Source organism: Microtus ochrogaster, linkage group LG1, assembly GCF_000317375.1.
Source record: "Microtus ochrogaster isolate Prairie Vole_2 linkage group LG1, MicOch1.0, whole genome shotgun sequence".
Lineage (NCBI taxonomy): Eukaryota > Metazoa > Chordata > Mammalia > Rodentia > Cricetidae > Microtus > Microtus ochrogaster.
This window is the reverse complement of record NC_022027.1, coordinates 3,081,919-3,099,085: the sequence shown is the minus strand read 5'-3', so window position 1 is coordinate 3,099,085 and position 17,167 is coordinate 3,081,919. Positions and strand designations below refer to the sequence as shown.

Genomic DNA, 17,167 nt, shown 5'->3' with positions numbered 1-17,167 from the left:
ACTGCTCATTGGCTGGGATACTGCAGGCCTGATCCCGTCAGCTCAAGCTCAGGAACTGGCGCCAGGCCGTGGCGCATGCGTGAGGTGCTGCAGGAGAGGCGGAGCCAATTGGGGGCGGAACCTGGAGGCTGACTAGCATCACTACTTGCCAATTGTAACGGCGGCGTGTCCAGTCTTAGGGCGGAGCCAGACCTGAGACCTGAGTCTCGCTGGGACCGGACAGGCAGGGGGCGGAGCCATCTGCTGCGCGACCAGGCCTGAGAGCGGAACTAGGTCTGGGTCGGAAGTCGCACTGGGACGGGGCCAGGCAGGGGAGGAGCCATCCTTCGGACACGCCCTGCTTCATGGGCGGAGCCATACCTGTGGTGGGGTGGGGCCAGAGCCGGAGGCAGGGCCAGACGGCGCTTCCGGGGTCGAGAGCTCGCGCCGTTGGTTGGTGCGGCGCGACGGGGCGTGGCGCGGGCGGCGCCGTTGGTTGGGGCGCGGCTGGAGGGCGCGGCGCTGGTGGCGCGGATGGATGGGCACTACCGTCCCGGCCAGTTCATGGCGTTGCTGCTGTGCTTGGGCATGACAGCGGCGCTGGCCTTGGGCTGCCTGCACTGCGACCCCAATTTCTCGAAGAAGTTCTCCTTCTACCGCCACCACGTGAACCTCAAGTCCTGGTGGGTTGGTGACATCCCCGTGTCGGGAGTGCTGCTCACCGAGTGGAGCCAGAACACGATGAAGGAACTACACCTGGCCATCCCCGCAGAGATCAGTGAGCGGCGGAGCCCATCCCAGGGTCAGGAGAAGAGCAACAGGGACCCCGGGCAGGGCAGCTCATCTGCTTCCTCTCCCTCCCGCCCTCAGCCCGGGAGAAGCTGGATCAAGTGGCAGGAGCCGTGTACCAGAGGATGGACCAGCTGTACCAGGGCAAGATGTACTTCCCAGGTAAAGAAGGGAAACTGAGGCAGGGCCGGTGCGGATCACCAGACACCTGAGCTTGACCACTCTGCTGTGACTCCCACATCAGGGTATTTCCCCAATGAGCTGCGAGCCATCTTTCGGGAGCAAGTGCGCCTCATCCAGAACGCCATCATAGAGAGTGAGCAGTGGGCTCCACGGAAGGGACAGTGCCCCTGGCCACAGGCACTAAAGGGCTGGGGGGTGCTGGAAACAGAGTTCAGGAGGGAGTAGCTCTGCAGGAGGCCCTTTTGCAGGAGACCCAGCACACCCATTATCCCTCACATCTACCATATAGTCTCCTGGTAGCACCTGAAGCAGAAATCATCCTTCCCGTAGGTTAGCTCCATCTTGCGCTGAGGTCCTCGTAGAGGACCCCTTCCCGTTTCCATGAAACACAAGGCACATACCTGTAATCGCAGCATTTGGAATGAGGGAATGAGGCAAGAGGATTGCCACAAGTTCCAAGTCAGCTTGGGCTATCTTCTTCATGCCTGGCTAGCCTGGGCTACAGAAACAGAAGTGGGGCTGAGGGACAGGTCTTGAGCTCTGGGCTTTGTCAGAAGGCACTGTCCTGTTGTCGTCCCCCCCCCCCCAGGCCGCATCGACTGTCAGCGTCACTGTGGTAAGTGAACCATGGTCCAGACTGAGGGCCACAGTGGCAGGTGCCCAGGCTTGGGGGCCCAGGGGAGCCTGTGGCTGCCTCTCCTGTATTCCAGGCATCTTCCAGTATGAGACCATCTCCTGCGTCAACTGCACAGACTCACATGTTGTCTGCTTTGGTTACTACTGCAAGTATGCTTTAGCCACCTATCCCACAGCCCTGGGGTCCTGGGCTTTGGGAATACCCCACCAGCAAGCCTTGTGTTCCCCCAGGTCATCAACACAGTGGCAGTCAGCTGTGCAGGGTCTTCTAAGTTACATGTGAGCTGGGGTTTATTGGGCATCAGAACTCAAGAGAGGGGGACAAAAAGGGAGGCCACTTGGTTCCCTGACTCCAAACAAATTGTCATTGTAGAAATACCTGGCACAAGTAAGTTCCTGTTCAAATCCATCTCCAGTTTTATCCAAGACAGTGTGTGTATGTATGTACCTTATGGTGAGATTTTGAAGCTTACAGAGACCCAGGAGGACTTTGCCCCTCCCCCTTGAGGGTCTCTAAGCTCATCTGGCGGAAGGGGGCAGACCATCCTGGCTGAAGGGTCTTCATGAAGTCTAGGGTTACCAAGTTGATGGCGAACCCGGAGGGTCTAATCGCTGCCCTGTTCTATTTCAGTCAGGATACAAGCACGAGGTAAGACAGGCCTTCCACAGGGGAGGGATAAGTGCAGGGATGGGGGTTAAGTCTTTGGGTCAGTGAGAGTGGGAGGGCATTCTGGGCAGGGCTGTGTGCCTGTGGGCACACTGGATGAATATAATCACACCATCATACCGCCCTGTGTGACCACTGCATGAACTGTGCTGTCCTTCTCTATGGCCTCGCCTTGGATGTGCAGAACCACCCCAGCCTTGTGAGTGACCCAGGGAATAAGGCAACAAAGAAGCAGGTGGCCTGGGGGGAGAAAGAACTCCAAAGTCAAGTGACCTCTTTGCCACAGATCCTCGCATATCCTATTAAGGCCATCATTGTGGGTGTTGGAGAGGGTGGGTAACCGCGACACTCTTTAGGCCTTAAGAACAGGCAGGAAGCAAAACAAAACAAAAAGACAGGGACTGGATTTAGTAGTGCATACCTATTAATCCCAGCCTTCTAGGAAGCCTCTGAGACAGGAGATCTCAAGTAGAGGGTCAACTTGAACTATATTAATGGGTCATGAAAAGCAGCCTGGGAAGGGAGGCAGGAGGGAATAAGCAGACAAATGGGCTCAGGGCACCTCTTCCTCCTCCCCTGAAGCCTTTCACCAAGTATAAGGTGTCTGGAAGTACAGCACTTGGTGAACCTGACTTTGGAAAACGTCTCTGAGTGTCTGACCCAGCATTGATGGCGCTTCTCAGCCCCAGTATTAGTGGGGGCCAGGACTCAGCTACACTGTTGCCTGTTCCTCCAGGAGAGGCCAGCTGCTACCTGCCTCTGGTCACCCCATGGAGCCCAGACTGGGCTGGGGCTGGGGAAGCAGGGAGATGGGCCTGTGTATAGATGGCGGGACCCCTGGGCAGGGCCCCCAGAGATATTTTGATTAAAGTGTCCTGACATTTCTCATGATGAACAATTCTTTTCTGCCAGATCTGGCTGGGTATTTGACGTAGCTGGAGGCATGGGCTTTTCCTGAACATGTGTGGGTGTGGAGTCCTGATCTACTCACAGGGAGGGAGGGATCCAACAGCTTGGCTGGCATCTGCAGCATCTTCCTCAGGGTCCAGGGACTCAATGATTTATTCCAGTCCTTTTGAGTTCTTATGGGTTGATTTGCAGAGGGGCTGTTCTGTTCTTGTTGACGCAGGAGTGTGCCACATAGCAGAAGCCCTTACATTCTCCCTGCCTCCATTTCCTTATTGCTGCGATGACAGGTGTGCAACCTGGCTTATGTTAATGGAGCCCAGTCCTGCCCCTCCACTGCTTTGAGATTAAAGTCTGCCTGTAGCCCAGGCTCACCTTTGACCTATTACCTCAGCCTCAGGGTGGGATGCACAGTGGGGTGAAAGCTGGGCCAGATTACTGTCTGGGATTTCATCATGGAAGACCCAGGTCAGAAGAGACAGGTGGGCCACACTCCTCAGAGCACCTGGCAGCAGGTGACCAGAGCCCAGCTGGCTGTCTAGGCTGAGAAATGGCTGAGTAGGGCTGGCTGTCTGGGCTGGGAGATGACTGATGCAGGAGACTCAGGGACTTCTGCCTCTACCTGGTTTCTGGTTTCCTTATTGTCTTCAGAGTCTCCTGGCCCCAGTGATGGGCGCACATCTCTATGTACGTCCCTACAGTTTTTGCTCCTAGGAGCAGCTGCAAGTTAGCCGGGTGGCTGCATTTTACAAGAAATACCAAGTGGTAGCATCTAAAGTCCGTCCTTCCTCCTAAGGGACCAGGACACAGAGCCAGGGACACTGGATGTTTTGTTGGGAGCTCAAGCCGCACTCTTGCCAGTCACCACTCTGTACACTTAGTGACTGCTGACCATATTGCTTCTGGGTCCTGGGCAGGGTTGGCAGGATGCTTAGAGCAGCAGAGTGTTGTGTCTCAGAGGCCTGGGTTTGAAATTTAAGCTGTTGACAGGGCTCAGAGTCTGCTGGATGACAAAGCTGACTTCTTTGCTTGTCCCCACACAAGGTGGCAGTGAGCAGCTGAGATGGACCAAATGTTTTTTAAAACCCAAGATCCTGTTTCCACCTCACAACCTCATGAGTTTGGTAAGAAAGGGGCCTTGGGGACTGGCAAAGTCAAGAGTCCTGGTTGACTTGGAGAGGCCCTGGCATTTCAGTGTGGGATGGCATGCGATCCACCTGGAGCTGCAGTGCCAGGAAACAGGATGTGCACATGCTACACAGATGCCTAATTTTTGTGTTTTTGTTTTGAGGCAGGGTTTTTCTGTGTAGCCCTGGCTGTTTAGGAACTCACTCTGTTGACCAGGCTGACCTTGAATTCACAGAGATCGAGTGCTGAGATTAAAGGTCTCTGCCACCACTGCCTGGTTACATAATTTTAAATTCTTTTTTCAAAAAAAGGAGAAATGGCAAGATGGTTCAGTGCGCAGTAGCATTTGCTGCACACGCCTAAGGGCCAGTCTGAATCCCAGCGCTGTGTGAGTGGAGAGTGATGGGCAGACAACACTGTCTTCTCTGCGTGTACACTCACCCATCAGTACTTAAGAGCACATATACAAAAATGTAGATGACAGCTCCCATGGGTGGAGGTTGAGGGAACTCATCTGAGCCCCAGGAGCCTGAATGGCACACTGGGGACTGCTCTCGGGTACTGTGAGGACAAAGCACAAAAACGTGTTTTGCGACTCTTTATTGGGTCATTGTGACACTGATCATCATCAGCGTGATATATCTCTCTTCACACGGGAATGTCGGCAGCAAATCAATCATGGAACATCATAGAGCTGGAGGGTCACTGGGGTCGGTAACAGAGTACTCTACATGCTAAAGTGACAGCAGTCCTCAAAGGAACAGTCAGAATGTCTGTAGACCACCACCAATGAGGAAGGCTCAGCTTGTGCCCAGCTACCCAGCTATAGGGAGTGTCCAGGCTGGGGTCCCTCACCTTGCCCAGAATGGCTGGGTAAGCACCGAATGCTCCCAGGATGCACACTCTCTCCACTGCAAGGCACTTGGCCTTCCACAGCTGTGGCACAGCGCAGAGACAAACCCGTGATGTGTAGTGACAAACTGAGGGGCATGGATTGCACTCATCCACTGACCACCTCCTCAACAGAATCCCACCAGAATTCTGTTGAACAGAAGAAAAATCAAAGTGCTGTCCCTGCTGTCAGCAGCTGAGCTGACCCACAAGCACACTTCACCCATCTGGCCACACAGACACTAGCAAGAAATGTGGTAATAGCTGGCCTGCTCACCTCTCCACAGACACCACCAGTCAGGATATTTGGGGACAGCAGCAGCTGGAAGGGTTCCTCCAGAGGCAGCATGGGGGCAGAAGAGTGTGGACACATCAGTCCCACTGTTTGCTGGAAACCCAGAGGCCCGCCAGCCTGGAGTCCCCACAGCCATCTTCAAGAACGGGGAGTGGAGCTGGGAGCCCCTTGCTGGCTAGGGTTGGAATTGGAATGGCCTTTCTTGCCAAAGGAGTGCGGGTCAGAATAAAAAAAGGATAATAAAATAAGTTGATGCAACATAGGACCTCAGAGTCACACAGTGGAGGCCAGTGGCATTAAATTAATGCTGGGTGTGGGGACAGTACACATGACAAAGGAGAAGAGAGGCAAGACCCATCACATCTGTCTGTGGTCTGTCGGGCATCCTGGACTCTGTCACTCAGCACTGGGCCAGCGTGGTCTTCATCTCTTCCAGCAGGCTGCTGAGCAGCGTGGCATCACTGCATTTCCCATCTACCGACACGGAGCTCTCACCCTAGGGAACAGCATATGCATATACTGCCCATGCTGGAGGTGGTCCAGGGCTGAAAATGTCAACCCTTCCTCCCCTCATCCAGGACCTAGGCCTCACTTTAGTTTTTTTTTTTTTCTTTTTTGAGACAGGGTTTCTCTATAGCTTTGGTGCCTGTCCTGGAACTAGCTCTTGTGGACCAGGTTGGCCTCGAACTCACAGAGATCCGCCTGCCTCTGCCTCCTGAGTGCTGGGATTAGAGGTTTGCACCACCGTCCAGCATTCACTTTAGTTTTTTGAAGTTATGTAGCCACAACTGGCCTAGAACTCAGGAATTCTGCCTCCAGACTGTGTGGATGGCAGGTGGACAGTACACTGCTCACCAGTCACGGGCCTAAGACCTTGCTGAGCCTTTCCTTCCTCTTGCCCTGTGCTCACCAGGTGGGGGCCTGGTCCAACAGTAGGTTTTAGCACAGCAGGGAGAGGGATTGGTGTAACTGTGGGGGTGGATATAGTTCGGGGGGGGGGGGTGCTGGTCTAACCGGTCTAAGCAGCCCTGGACAGTGAGGCTCAGCCTCTCCCTGAAGACTACTCTGGTCGGCCACAGAGCAGCAGGTGCTACCACAACCTCACCTTCTTCACCAGCAGGCAGACATGGTGGCCCTGGATGGAGCGGCTGTACATGGAGGCACAGGAGTCTACTCGCTCCACAACTGCAACAGAAGGAAGAATCAGGCCCTCTCCAGGGCTGTAAATTCCATGCTGGGACGGCACTTGAGGGCTGCAGGCCAAGGCCCTGAGCAGGAAGGGACTGACTGGAGTGCAGGGTTGGCTTCTCCAACACTTTTGGGATGGGATGAAATTGATATCACTGTGACATTGTTTACCGGAAAAATGGTGGTGGAAACAGATCTTTGCTAGGAGGTTCTGGAAAGACATACTAATGCCATCGACTTTGATAGAGTTCATGTTCAGGTCTCCTGATTCCAGCAACTTGGCAAAGGCATCGCTGTGGGAGGACAGAATGGAGGGTGATGGCAGGGCCTGGGTATTAGACCTGTCACCCCAGCAATGGGAATATCGAGGCAGGAGAACTGCTTCAAGTTCCAAGACAGCCTGGGCTATGTGACACCATCAGAAGCTGGCACAAAGGGCAGTTGTCTGGGGACAGAGAGGCCTCTGCAATGCTATGGGGCCCAGGAGAAACAAGCACCCAGGACAGCGGCAGGCTGTCGAAGGTGACTCATGTTACCTCCACCTCACACCCCTGCCCCTGCGCCCTCCCTGCCCTGGGAGGTGTTTCTGGAAGGGTGGAGGCACACACACCTATAGCAGGGCGTGGTGATCAGGTAGGAGCTACAACTGAAGTGCAGCCGGAAGTCTAACTTCTCATGGGTGGCCCCTTCGTCGTCCTGTGAGAAGAGAAGCCGCAGCTGTGGGGTGGCTTTCCAGACATGCACTTCCTTTCCTGGGATGCCTGACATCCACTGGGGCAGGGCAAAGGAGCCGAAGCCCAGAGTAGAGTGGACTCCTCAGCACTAACCATGGTTCCTGGGGCCCCAGTGAATACCTTGGCAATGAAGGACAGCGTGCCTTTGAGCTTCTGGGCCATGACGATGCTCTGAATGGTGAACACAAACTGGGCCTCATTGGAGACGCCTGATGGGAGACAAGGCACTCAGTGGGGCCCAGGGTCTGAGTCAGCACTGGCTCTAGAGCATCATAGCTGGCAAGGATTCTGCAGAGTCACAGAAACAATGGGCTCCTGCTGCTGGCCCCAGATCCCAGCCTTGTCCCAGGGAAAGCCCAGCAAGCGGTTTGGGGCCTGTGGCTTTGGCTGTCTCCAGGAGCTCTAGTTAAATTCCTTGTACAGGAGCCCAGGTAACAAGAGCATAAAGAGCAGAGCTGGCTTTGTGAATCCTAGGGTCAATGGGTGGGCTCACCAGGGGGCAGCTGGAAAGGAACAGGCACACCATCATGCACTGTGGAACCCTCCGGCCGGGCCATCTTGGTGTTGAGCGAGTCCAGCACGTTGAGCTCCATGTTCTTCAGGAAGCTGTTGCTCTGGTTCTCCAGGATGACCGACACGGTCACTTGGCTGTCCTTCTGTAGGCTGGCTTGGATGTCGTATGTCTGCATGAGCAAGGGCAAGGTCAAGCACCAGGGACCAGCTGAGGGGAGTAAGCTCCCAGTGAAGATCAAGGACAGTGACTCTAAAGTGAAAGCTGCCTGTGGCCCCCCAGGACCCCACCCTCAGACTAAGCTCTTCATGAAGCTACACCCCAGCCCTTGTCTTTTTGAGTCTTTGAGACAAAGTCTTGCAATGTAATCCTGGTTGATCTTGCAATTCTCCTGCCTCTGCCCCAATGTGTGTGTTGCCATGGCCACTCTTTGTTCTGTTAGCAACGCTGTCCTCAGGTGACCTGGCCACACTAGGCTCTCCAGCTGTGGTTGGGCTGTTGGCCATGGTGGGCCTACACTGGTGGCAATGCCTAGGCCACTTGAGCTTCTAGTCTGATTGCTGCTGCCAGCCCTGCAAGGCTTCGTGTGGTGGGTTACTCCCCCAGCAATGACCCCCCTCCCTGCAGCAGCCCAGTGTCACTTACCACTTTAATGTAGGAATTCTCAGCCAGAAGGCAGTAGCTGGACATGGGCTGGGAAGAAGAGATGACATCAGCTGCGGTGACAGGGCCCTGGCCGTTCGTGGGTATCTCGAGATAGGGACACATTCATAAAGACCAAGAGCCCCCAGACGATGCTGGTCACGGCTCCCACCACAGCACAGCTTCCAGAGACTCTGGGACCTCTCCAAATGGAACCCAGGTTTTAAGGTTGAGTTGGCAGGGTGGCGGGCATGCTCACCGGGATGGGCTCCTCCTCCTCTGCTGCACCATTCTCCAGCGGCGCTGCCTGCTTCCTCTTGGCTTTCTTTTTGTCTCGTGGCCTCTCCTCCTTCTCCTTCCTGTGTTTCTTCTTCTTGTGCCGGGATGATTTCTAAAGAAGAGTCTGGGCTAAGGCCCCTTGTCTCCAGCAAGAGGGAGCCTGTCATCATTCTCTCCCTTCACATCACATGAGAGATGGGACAGCAAAGCCAGGAATCCTACAGGTCACTGGGGTTGGAGGCCAGGCTTGGCAGACACTAGAACCTCGTGACTGATAGATTAGTGGCAGGCGTCACTCGGAACGTGGGGAATGCACAGTATAGATCAGAAGCAGTGCTCACAGAGACGAGAAAATGGCCCAGTATCTACGCATGGTTGACAGACATGAGCATGAGGTCCAATCACACACTTAAGTATCATACAGCCACCGGCATGGAGAGACTTCAAGAACATGGGGTGGCCAAGCAGTGGTGGTGCATGCCTTTAATCCCAGCACTCGGGAAGCAGAGGCAGGCAGATCTCTGAGTTTGAATTCTCTCTCTCACACATGCACGCTCACAGACACACAGACACACAGACACACACACACACAAAACAAACCATGGGGCTTTGGGCTAGGTTGACAACTTGGTGGTTAAGCGTGCTTGCTGCCCAATCACAAAGGCCTTAGTTCAGATCCCAGGACCCATGAAATAACATTCACACACAATTAAAATCTTTTTGGGGGGTGGGAGGAGGGCGAGGGATGAGACAAGGTTTCTTAGGCATTTGCTACCAGACCTGGCTTAAAATAATCTAAAAAAAAAAAAAAGAAGAAAAAAAAGGGGGGGGCATCAGAGATGTTGTGAGTGAGAGAGCCAGACACCAGAGGCCACTTCATGTGGGACTCCATGCCAGCCAACGTGCAGAACAGCCAATCCAGAGTCAGCAAGTGGGCCAGGAAGGGGTCGGACAGACTGTTCACGAGGTAAGGATTCCTACTAGGGTGATGGAAGGTTCTGGAATGAGATGGTGGTGTGGCTGCACAGTTTAGAAACTGCTCTGGAAATACCAGAATCCTTTTAGAGGCTCAAGCATGAGGGCTGCAGCCACTTGAAGGAAGCAGCTGGTACTATATGCCTTACCCTTTCCTGGTCATGATCCATGTTGTCGTCCTCGTCCTCCAGCTCCTCTCTCCTGAGTCCCTCACCCTCGTCCTTAACCAGGGTGACAGTACTCACAGCAAGTTCTTCCTGTAAAGCCAGGAAGGTCTGGATGGTTTTTCAGGGATAGGGTAGGGTATGGGGTTGTCTTCTACTGACTGCTCAGAGGATTTCAGCTTAAGAAGCAAAAAGGGAACTCTGAGTCCCACCTAACCAGCGCCGTCCTGAGGGTTGGGAATATTCTCCAAAGGATGCCTTGTGGACAAAAGTCCTGCTGGCCACCCCTCTGCCTGAGACTTGCTAAGCAGAATCCCACTGGATAGCAGAACCAGGCCTGACTCGGGACATCCCACCGGGCTGGACTCCACTTATTGGTACCTGTGTGTAGCTCCAGGAATGCAGGGGAGATGCCTGGCATTCACTGGTTCCTGTGGAAATGCATAGGTGATACCTCTGAGGACACAAAGGGCAGGCACTTACCGTGGATGGGGCAGGAACGGGGACAGCAGCAGGTGGTGGAGTGGTGGAGAGCCAGAAGTCTAGGTCCTCGCCCTGAAGCCACAAGAAGAGCACTTTAGGCAAAGGCAGGTAGTGCCAGCAGCAAGGATGCTCTCTGGTTGCCATTCTTGCCTCCCTGCCCCAGACATCTGACTGCTGTGTAGCATGGCAAGTTCGGGCTATGCTCTGACTGGACCCACCTCAGTCAAGATGCCACCACAGTCACCAGGCATTCTGGAAGACAGTGCTGTGCTAAGCGGTGACTGTAGCTCAAACTGGGAGAAGTCAGGAGAATCCTTCTCCCTCAGTCTTATGAGAGCTGGCATGGTGGTGCAGCCTAAGCAGGAGAATGATACGTAGTCTCCAAAGTGTCACCACACTGAGCTATACCTCAGAGGCCGCCTTGCATCGGTGGAATCCTGGGCTTGATCTCAGCACTCAACAAATAAAATCTATTTCTAGCCAGCTAGTCAAGAGACTGAAGTAGGAGTATTGCAAATTCAAGACCAGCCTGGACAACTCAGTGAGATCTAATTATAGTCTCCAAATACAATGTAAAAAGCAACGTGGAGCTGGTGGTGGTGGTGTACGCCTTTAATACTAACTAACACTTCGGAAGTAGAGGTAGGCATATCTCTGTGAGTTCAAGCCTGGTCTACAGTTAGTTCCAGGACAGCCAGGGCTGTTACACAAACACACGCACACACATGGCAGATCTCTGTGGGTTTGAGTCTAGCCTGGTCTACAGAGTGAGTTCCAGGATGACTAGAGCTATAAAGTGAGGCCCTATCGCAACAAAACCAAAAACCAAGCAGCCTGCGGATGTGGCAGGGTAAGCACCCATGTAGCATGTGCACATCTCTGGGTTCCAGATGTTACCCATACCCCCAGCACACAATTTGTAGAAGCCTAGCCTACGACCAGCAGCTCGCTGTGCATGGCCTCTCTAGCTTCCCTTCCTCACAACTGCTTCTTGCTCTGCCCCCTGGCTGGGCTGGCAGGGACCCCATACTCCACAGCCCTAGCTTTGCACTCAAGCCAGAGCCCCAGGGCATGCACCTTTTTGTCCTTCTTCTTCTTCTCTCTCTCTCTCTCTTTGGGTTTCTTCTCCTTCTTTTTGGGCTTCTTGCTTTTCTTCTCTACAGTGGGGACACTTTCCTTCTCTGGGGACTTCACAGCCTCAGCATTCCTGTGTTTCTGGACAGGCAGCTTCTCGCTGTCAGCCAAGGGCCTTGGGGGAGGAGAAGACCTGGGGTCACCAGGCTGAGCTGGGGCCCACCCTCCGGGCTGCTGGCCCTACAAATCCTGAGGCTACATGAATACCCATGACAACTACAGATCTGGGAACACTGACCTTGTTCCCTGCACACCCAAGCATCCCAGTGCTTTCTCCCACATTTTGGATGTGTACAGCGCATATCCATGCCCATGTGGAATGTGGGTGTCGGCATGCCAGCCCACACATCCACAGTCATGTGGTGGGCAGAGGTCAGTGCCAAGCATTTTCCCACTACTCTGCACTGTATCTTTTGAGGCAGGGTTTCTCTCTTACTGAACTTGGAGCTCCCTCACACAGTCAGGTTGGCTGCCAGTGAGCTCAGGGGTCTGCTGTCTCTGCCTCGGGTGCTAGGGTTGGCTTTCAATGAGTGCTAGAGAATTGGGCTCAGGCCTTTTAGCTCACACAGCAGGTGCTATACTGAGCCACCAGTGCAGTACCTCCACCATGGCCAAGGATTTTCTCAGCACCCTGGGAATCGGGACCTCACCACCCTAAGAGCAACCCCACCCAGTCTTCAGTCTGTTCCTCACCCATCACTTACTTATCCAAGTCAATGTCCAGCGCCCTGTAGGGGTCATTGGGATCTTTGTCATCCTCATCACTAGGCAGAGCATTCTGAGGGGACAGAGGGTCAGGGCTCAGTCAACTAGCAACCATGTTGTCCTGGTGGAGGCTCCTGTCACTTCTGCCTCAAGTAACAGAATAATATGTCTGGACAGTCATGCCCATACCTATATGTGCCCAAGGTACTAGGCTGTGGCTGCCAGCTCACACAGTGGAGAAAGTGGAATAAAATCATGTCCATCATTGAAAGCTTGTGTGACAGGTGACTGTAGTCACCAGCTCAGAGTCAGCCTCTTAGGGACACAGACAAGCCTGCTGCCACCAAGGCAGACAGGGCTAGGCAGGGACTGACCTCAGGCATCTCCTCGGTGACGATGTCCACGCGCTGGGCAGGGGCGATGTCCTCATCACTCTCTGTGGGCAGAGAGCTGTGGCGGCGCTTGCCCTTCTCCTTCTTCTTCCTTTTCTTGTCCTTCTCCATCCGCTGCCGGTGCCGCCGCTGCTCCTCCAGCTTTACGTACTGGTCTGACATGGGCATGCCTATGGGGATGTGTGGATGGCCAGAGCTAAGGGACACCCAGAACCCCGTCATGTCCCACACATGAACTTAGGACAAGGAGACACTTGCCTGGAACTTTCAGAGGCACTGAGAGGTCGATCTGTACCACAGGAATATGCTCTACGCCTGGTGTGTCCTGGTATCGCTGAAGGAGGAACCACAGGGTGTCAGTGTGGCTCAGACGCACAAGGCAGGAAGGGGAATGCTGTGTGTTGGAGAGTGATGGCCCTCCATGCAGCAGGGGAACATTACTCATGTGCTCCAGGTTCCATAAAGACAGGTGGGACCTGGGACCATAGCCCTGGAACGCGATGTCTTAGGCTATGGGCAGGAAGAAACTTTTATACCTAGGACTATTCATGATTATCACTTTTTTGGACACAGACTTTAAGCTGGCCATAACCTCAATATGTAGCCATGGGCGAACTTGGATTTTTGCTTCTTCTGTCTGTCTCCTGAATACTGGTGACCATACCTGGTTTATGTGGTGCTGAGGATGGGACCCAAGGCACAAACATACTAGGCAAGGGCTCTACCTACAGAATCCTAGTCCTAATCCTTGCTTTTTTTTTTAAAGATTTATTTATTATGTATACAATGTTCTGCCTGCATGTGCCCCTGCAGGCCAGAAGTTGGCACCAGATATTATTACAGATGGTTGTGAGCCACCATGTGGTTGCTGGGAATTGAACTCTGGAAGAGCAATCAGTGCTCTTAACCGCTGAGCCATCTCTCTAGCCCCCAATCCTTGCTTTTTCTAAAATGAGAAACTATTACACATTTAACCTCAGGTATCCTTTGCTCCCCGGAGTGCTGTGAACTCTCCTCCTTGGCCATCGTTGTCACCAGTGACTCTGATACCACTGTAGGATCTGCCCACAAAAGATGAAACTTCCTAGGGCCCTGAGAAACTGCAATGGGCTGAGAGGCCAGCACTTCTTGTGGGTGCAATGGGGCAGCTGAGCAGAGCACCCATCTCAAGGCAGTCTAGATAGACCCCACCTAGATCACCCAGGTTGACCAAGACCGGGATTGCAGAGCAGTTCGGCTTAGCTGTAGCTGGGACTACACATACAGCTTGCTCCCCAAGGTATGGCCATAACTATATTACTCTCTTGGAAGTATCAGTGTGGCAGGTGGTGGGGGGACACTCAAGGACACCACTTGCCTTCTGTGGGGACGGGGAGCTCTTGATGTAGAAAGGGTTGTTGGCTTGCTCCTGCTTCCGGGCCTCTCGTCGCTGTGGGGACAGGACTCTACATGAGCACATATGTCAGGAAAGTGCCTGTCCATTTCCCAAGACCCAGGTGGGCAGGGAAGGATCAAAGCAGAAAACAGGAGGACCACCTCAAGAGGCAGAGCTCTCAGGTAGGCCTTTCTCCCAAAGGGCAGCGCTCACGAACAGGCAGACCGCCTGAGGTTCTGGGCTCCTGGGAGCAGAACTGGTCGGGTCCACCCCACCCTGTCCCAGCTCCTGCCCACCATTCCTATTCCTATTCCTGCAGGCTCAGAAGCCCACTCCAGTGTTCCTGCTGAGGGCCTGGGAAAGGGGTTAATGGGAGGGCTCTGAACAGGAGGACAAGGTAGAACCTAAGTGTCCTCTTGCCTGTGTCACAGGCTGTGTCTGGCCAAATAGCATAGCCTCAGGTGTTCCTAGGCCTAAGAATCAGCTACTCTTTGTAAAAAGATCCCAAGCTGAGCTTCTGCCATATGCTGGGTACTCCTGAAAAGGTCTGCTCACCCGTGCCAGCTCCTCCTCATCCTCCTCAGGCTGCCGGCGCCGTGTGTGCCTTGGCTCCTCTTCATGGAAGATGGCCTTGGGTTTCTCATCCTCAGACTCACTGTCCGAAGGTGGCTCATTGATCCAGGCATCCAGGTCTAGGCTGGGATGTACAGAGGGGTCACACAGTGGCCTGGTCTCCTCTGTGTTGGCCCACCATGCACCTGTGACATCTCTCAACATCAGCACCAAAGGTACCAGGCAAGGCAGGATTCCACAACCCCGGAGAGAAGACTCAGAGATGGAAAGGTAGGAAGCCTGGGAGGAAACAGCAGACCAGGACAGGTACCATGGAATCTGGCAGGACCATAACAAGCAGGGTACTCCCTGAGGACCAGGGAACAGCGGTATAGCAGCACCAAGACAGAGTGGTTTTATGTGAGTGAGCAAGAGCAGGGTCAGGCCATCTAGCCCCAGGGCCATCTGTTTCCCTAGCTGGTGGCAGGTAGTGGAGCACGAAAACCCCTACCCAATTTCCTAGATCAGGAACCATTTCAGTGGCTGTAGCCTCATCACCCTACCACGTCCCCAGTCCTCACCCTTCAGGAACTGGGACCTTCTTCTGAGCCTTGGGGGCCACGGGGTTCAGTTCACCAGCGAACAAGGCGCTCACTTCCTCAGCCACCGGCACGCCTTTTGCCTGCAGCTTCTGCACATGCTTGACCAGCTGCAGGATGCAGGACGCCTAGGGGAGCAGCAACAGAGTGGGTGTCTGCCCACAGCCACTAAGCCACGGGAGAACTCGGCAGCCAGTGATCTGAGGATGTGTGGGGCTGGGGCCTGTCCTCCCCATTAGCTCAGCCACAGGCCTCATGTCTCATTCTCTCAAGACAGGGAGAGACAAGTCCCACAAGGGTCAGACAGGAGGAGCTCAGCTATGTCACCTTCTGTGGGGCCACCTATAGCCACTCAGTCCTGTACTGGCTCTAGGCAGTCCTTGCTACCATGCCGCACCATCAATCCCAACATCAAAGTGTGGCTCAGTGTGGGTCCCTACTTCTCACAGGGCTCAGCCTGGGTCAGTTCCTCAACCATGGATGGGTCAGTACCCACTCCTGACCTCCTCAAGGGGTCCCCAGCGACCTAGCAGAAGCCTCATGGCACGTGGTTTGCTAAGAACCTATATTACTATGGGGCACCAGGAGCAGCCTTGGCTCTACCTTGGCCACTGCATCCCAATTCCCAGGTGTCAGCCCCGGACCTGGGCCACCTGCTGTCCCAGCACATGTCTAAGACATAGAGGCTCCTGGTTCAAGCCTGCCCCACCACAGACAAAGGGGGTCCCCAATCAGCTCTCCCACAACAGTAGCAGGGCACTGCCTACCTCCTAGGCTGGCTCTCAGGCTCATCCACACCACAATCCCTGTCCAGGGACTCCAAGCCCCAGATGGGCAGAGCTAGGATAGACTTCAACAATCCACTTTGGAAAAGGGAGAAAATCCCTCCCATCTACTGGCTCTGTCTGGGACAAGGAGCTAGTAGGGGACCAACAGGTTTCCAGACCTGTGTGGGTACTTATGTTCACACGGACATGTTCTCAGCTGGAGGTGTGGCACCTGTGGGATCTTTAGAAGGCAGCCCTGCTACCTGCCAGACGGGTGGTGGGAGCAGGCAGCCCCCACTCCTGACTGATACCACGCCAGCCCTGGATGTGCTCACAGGGCATGAGTCACACAATCATCCTCTCTGAAGCTGCCCTCGTCAGCAGAATCCCCAGCTTGCAGGCCTTACCCGCTCCTGCACCTCCAAGTCAGCACTCTGCACAAACTGTGGCAACCGCTCCACCAGCAGCTGGGTGACCTCCTGTGCAGCCTCCGTGTCGGCAGCCTGCTCCTTCTGCTGTAGGATGGACGCGTACAGCTTTACCACGTTCTGCACATACACAGCCTGGATGTGGCCGGGCAGTGTGGTGACCTTGGGCCGCAGCATGGCCTCCAGAGTTTGCTGGGGCTCCTGTAGGTGCCTGGTGGATAGGGGCTGCATGAGGCTACTGAGCACACCCACAGGCCCATCTCACAAGGAAGCCATGCCAGGGATGTGGGGTCTAGGCTTCTCAGCTAAAGTGCAAAGTTGGGTGCTTGTTTCCACTGACGGTTCGAGGAAGAACTGCAAAGATGTGAGCAGCAGGAGCAGACACAGAGGGCCTGTGCGGCCCCCTTACTGCCATCAATGTTCTTGCTAATGAGCGTTTGCCTGATATGGACTGTTCCGCCCTGGGTTCAATTCCCAGCACCACAAAACCAAACACTCATCAATAAACTTCTTCTGGCATCCATGTGCACTCTGTGGCTGCCCTGTGGGGTTCAGAGAGGAGACTCCACACTGGGGCCTCAAAGGGGGCCTGATATGCGGCTGCCATGGGCTGAGCCCAGGGGCAATGGGAAGTGCTAAGTTTCGTGACTTTTCTAGAGAAATGTGCTCTGAAGGACAGCCGGAGTTGTCCACATCTGCTCTGGGTCATAGCTGTCCTATGTCCTCTGAGTCAGGTATGTGAAGTGGCATATCCACCCACATCCT

The 17,167-nt window shown here is 54.4% G+C and overlaps 2 protein-coding genes across 6 annotated transcripts in view; one reads left to right on the top strand and one right to left on the bottom strand.

Annotated features, from left to right (window-relative positions):
* Nucleotides 1-484: 484 nt before the first annotated feature.
* Izumo4 (IZUMO family member 4) lies at nucleotides 485-4,419 on the top strand. The gene is made up of 10 exons (XM_005359035.3): nucleotides 485-757; nucleotides 850-930; nucleotides 1,013-1,084; nucleotides 1,541-1,567; nucleotides 1,662-1,737; nucleotides 1,819-1,866; nucleotides 1,961-1,975; nucleotides 2,219-2,236; nucleotides 2,439-2,453; nucleotides 2,837-4,419. The coding sequence occupies exons 1-10, from the start codon at nucleotides 514-516 to the stop codon at nucleotides 2,922-2,924; spliced, it is 684 nt and encodes a 227-aa protein (XP_005359092.1). The 5' UTR covers nucleotides 485-513; the 3' UTR covers nucleotides 2,925-4,419.
* A 454-nt stretch (nucleotides 4,420-4,873) lies between these two features.
* Ap3d1 (adaptor related protein complex 3 subunit delta 1) overlaps nucleotides 4,874-17,167 on the bottom strand; it is a 33,461-nt gene continuing 21,167 nt past the window's right edge. Inside the window, exons 14-33 of one of the 5 annotated variants that reach the window (XR_003378050.1) lie at nucleotides 16,382-16,613; nucleotides 15,190-15,335; nucleotides 14,849-14,908; nucleotides 14,612-14,753; nucleotides 14,039-14,110; nucleotides 12,940-13,015; nucleotides 12,664-12,851; nucleotides 12,289-12,362; nucleotides 11,528-11,699; nucleotides 10,451-10,522; nucleotides 9,953-10,060; nucleotides 8,809-8,940; nucleotides 8,553-8,657; nucleotides 7,890-8,079; nucleotides 7,517-7,605; nucleotides 7,273-7,358; nucleotides 6,834-6,955; nucleotides 6,580-6,659; nucleotides 5,457-5,970; nucleotides 4,874-5,329 (exon numbers count right to left, since the gene is read on the bottom strand). Coding sequence is in view for 4 of the 5 variants with exons in the window: in XM_026784985.1 (XP_026640786.1) it covers nucleotides 5,875-5,970; nucleotides 6,580-6,659; nucleotides 6,834-6,955; nucleotides 7,273-7,358; nucleotides 7,517-7,605; nucleotides 7,890-8,079; nucleotides 8,553-8,657; nucleotides 8,809-8,940; nucleotides 9,953-10,060; nucleotides 10,451-10,522; nucleotides 11,528-11,699; nucleotides 12,289-12,362; nucleotides 12,664-12,851; nucleotides 12,940-13,015; nucleotides 14,039-14,110; nucleotides 14,612-14,753; nucleotides 14,849-14,908; nucleotides 15,190-15,335; nucleotides 16,382-16,613 (2,242 nt within the window). In the remaining variant the exon portion in view is untranslated. Of the gene's footprint in view, nucleotides 5,971-6,579; nucleotides 6,660-6,833; nucleotides 6,956-7,272; nucleotides 7,359-7,516; nucleotides 7,606-7,889; nucleotides 8,080-8,552; nucleotides 8,658-8,808; nucleotides 8,941-9,952; nucleotides 10,061-10,450; nucleotides 10,523-11,527; nucleotides 11,700-12,288; nucleotides 12,363-12,663; nucleotides 12,852-12,939; nucleotides 13,016-14,038; nucleotides 14,111-14,611; nucleotides 14,754-14,848; nucleotides 14,909-15,189; nucleotides 15,336-16,381; nucleotides 16,614-17,167 lie in introns of all 5 variants that reach the window. The other 4 variants (XM_026784985.1, XM_013350691.2, XM_026784986.1 and 1 more) reach the window with 4 other exon arrangements.

What these genes read in the sequence shown, in the direction of transcription:
- Izumo4 (XM_005359035.3), top strand. Translation starts at nt 514, where the DNA reads ATGGATGGGCACTACCGTCCCGGCCAGTTCATGGCGTTGCTGCTGTGC. An exon ending in CCAGAACGCCATCATAGAGA is followed by an intron (nt 1,085 to 1,540) that starts GTGAGCAGTGGG and finishes CCCCCCCCCCAG; the next exon opens with GCCGCATCGACTGTCAGCGT. An exon ending in CGACTGTCAGCGTCACTGTG is followed by an intron (nt 1,568 to 1,661) that starts GTAAGTGAACCA and finishes CCTGTATTCCAG; the next exon opens with GCATCTTCCAGTATGAGACC.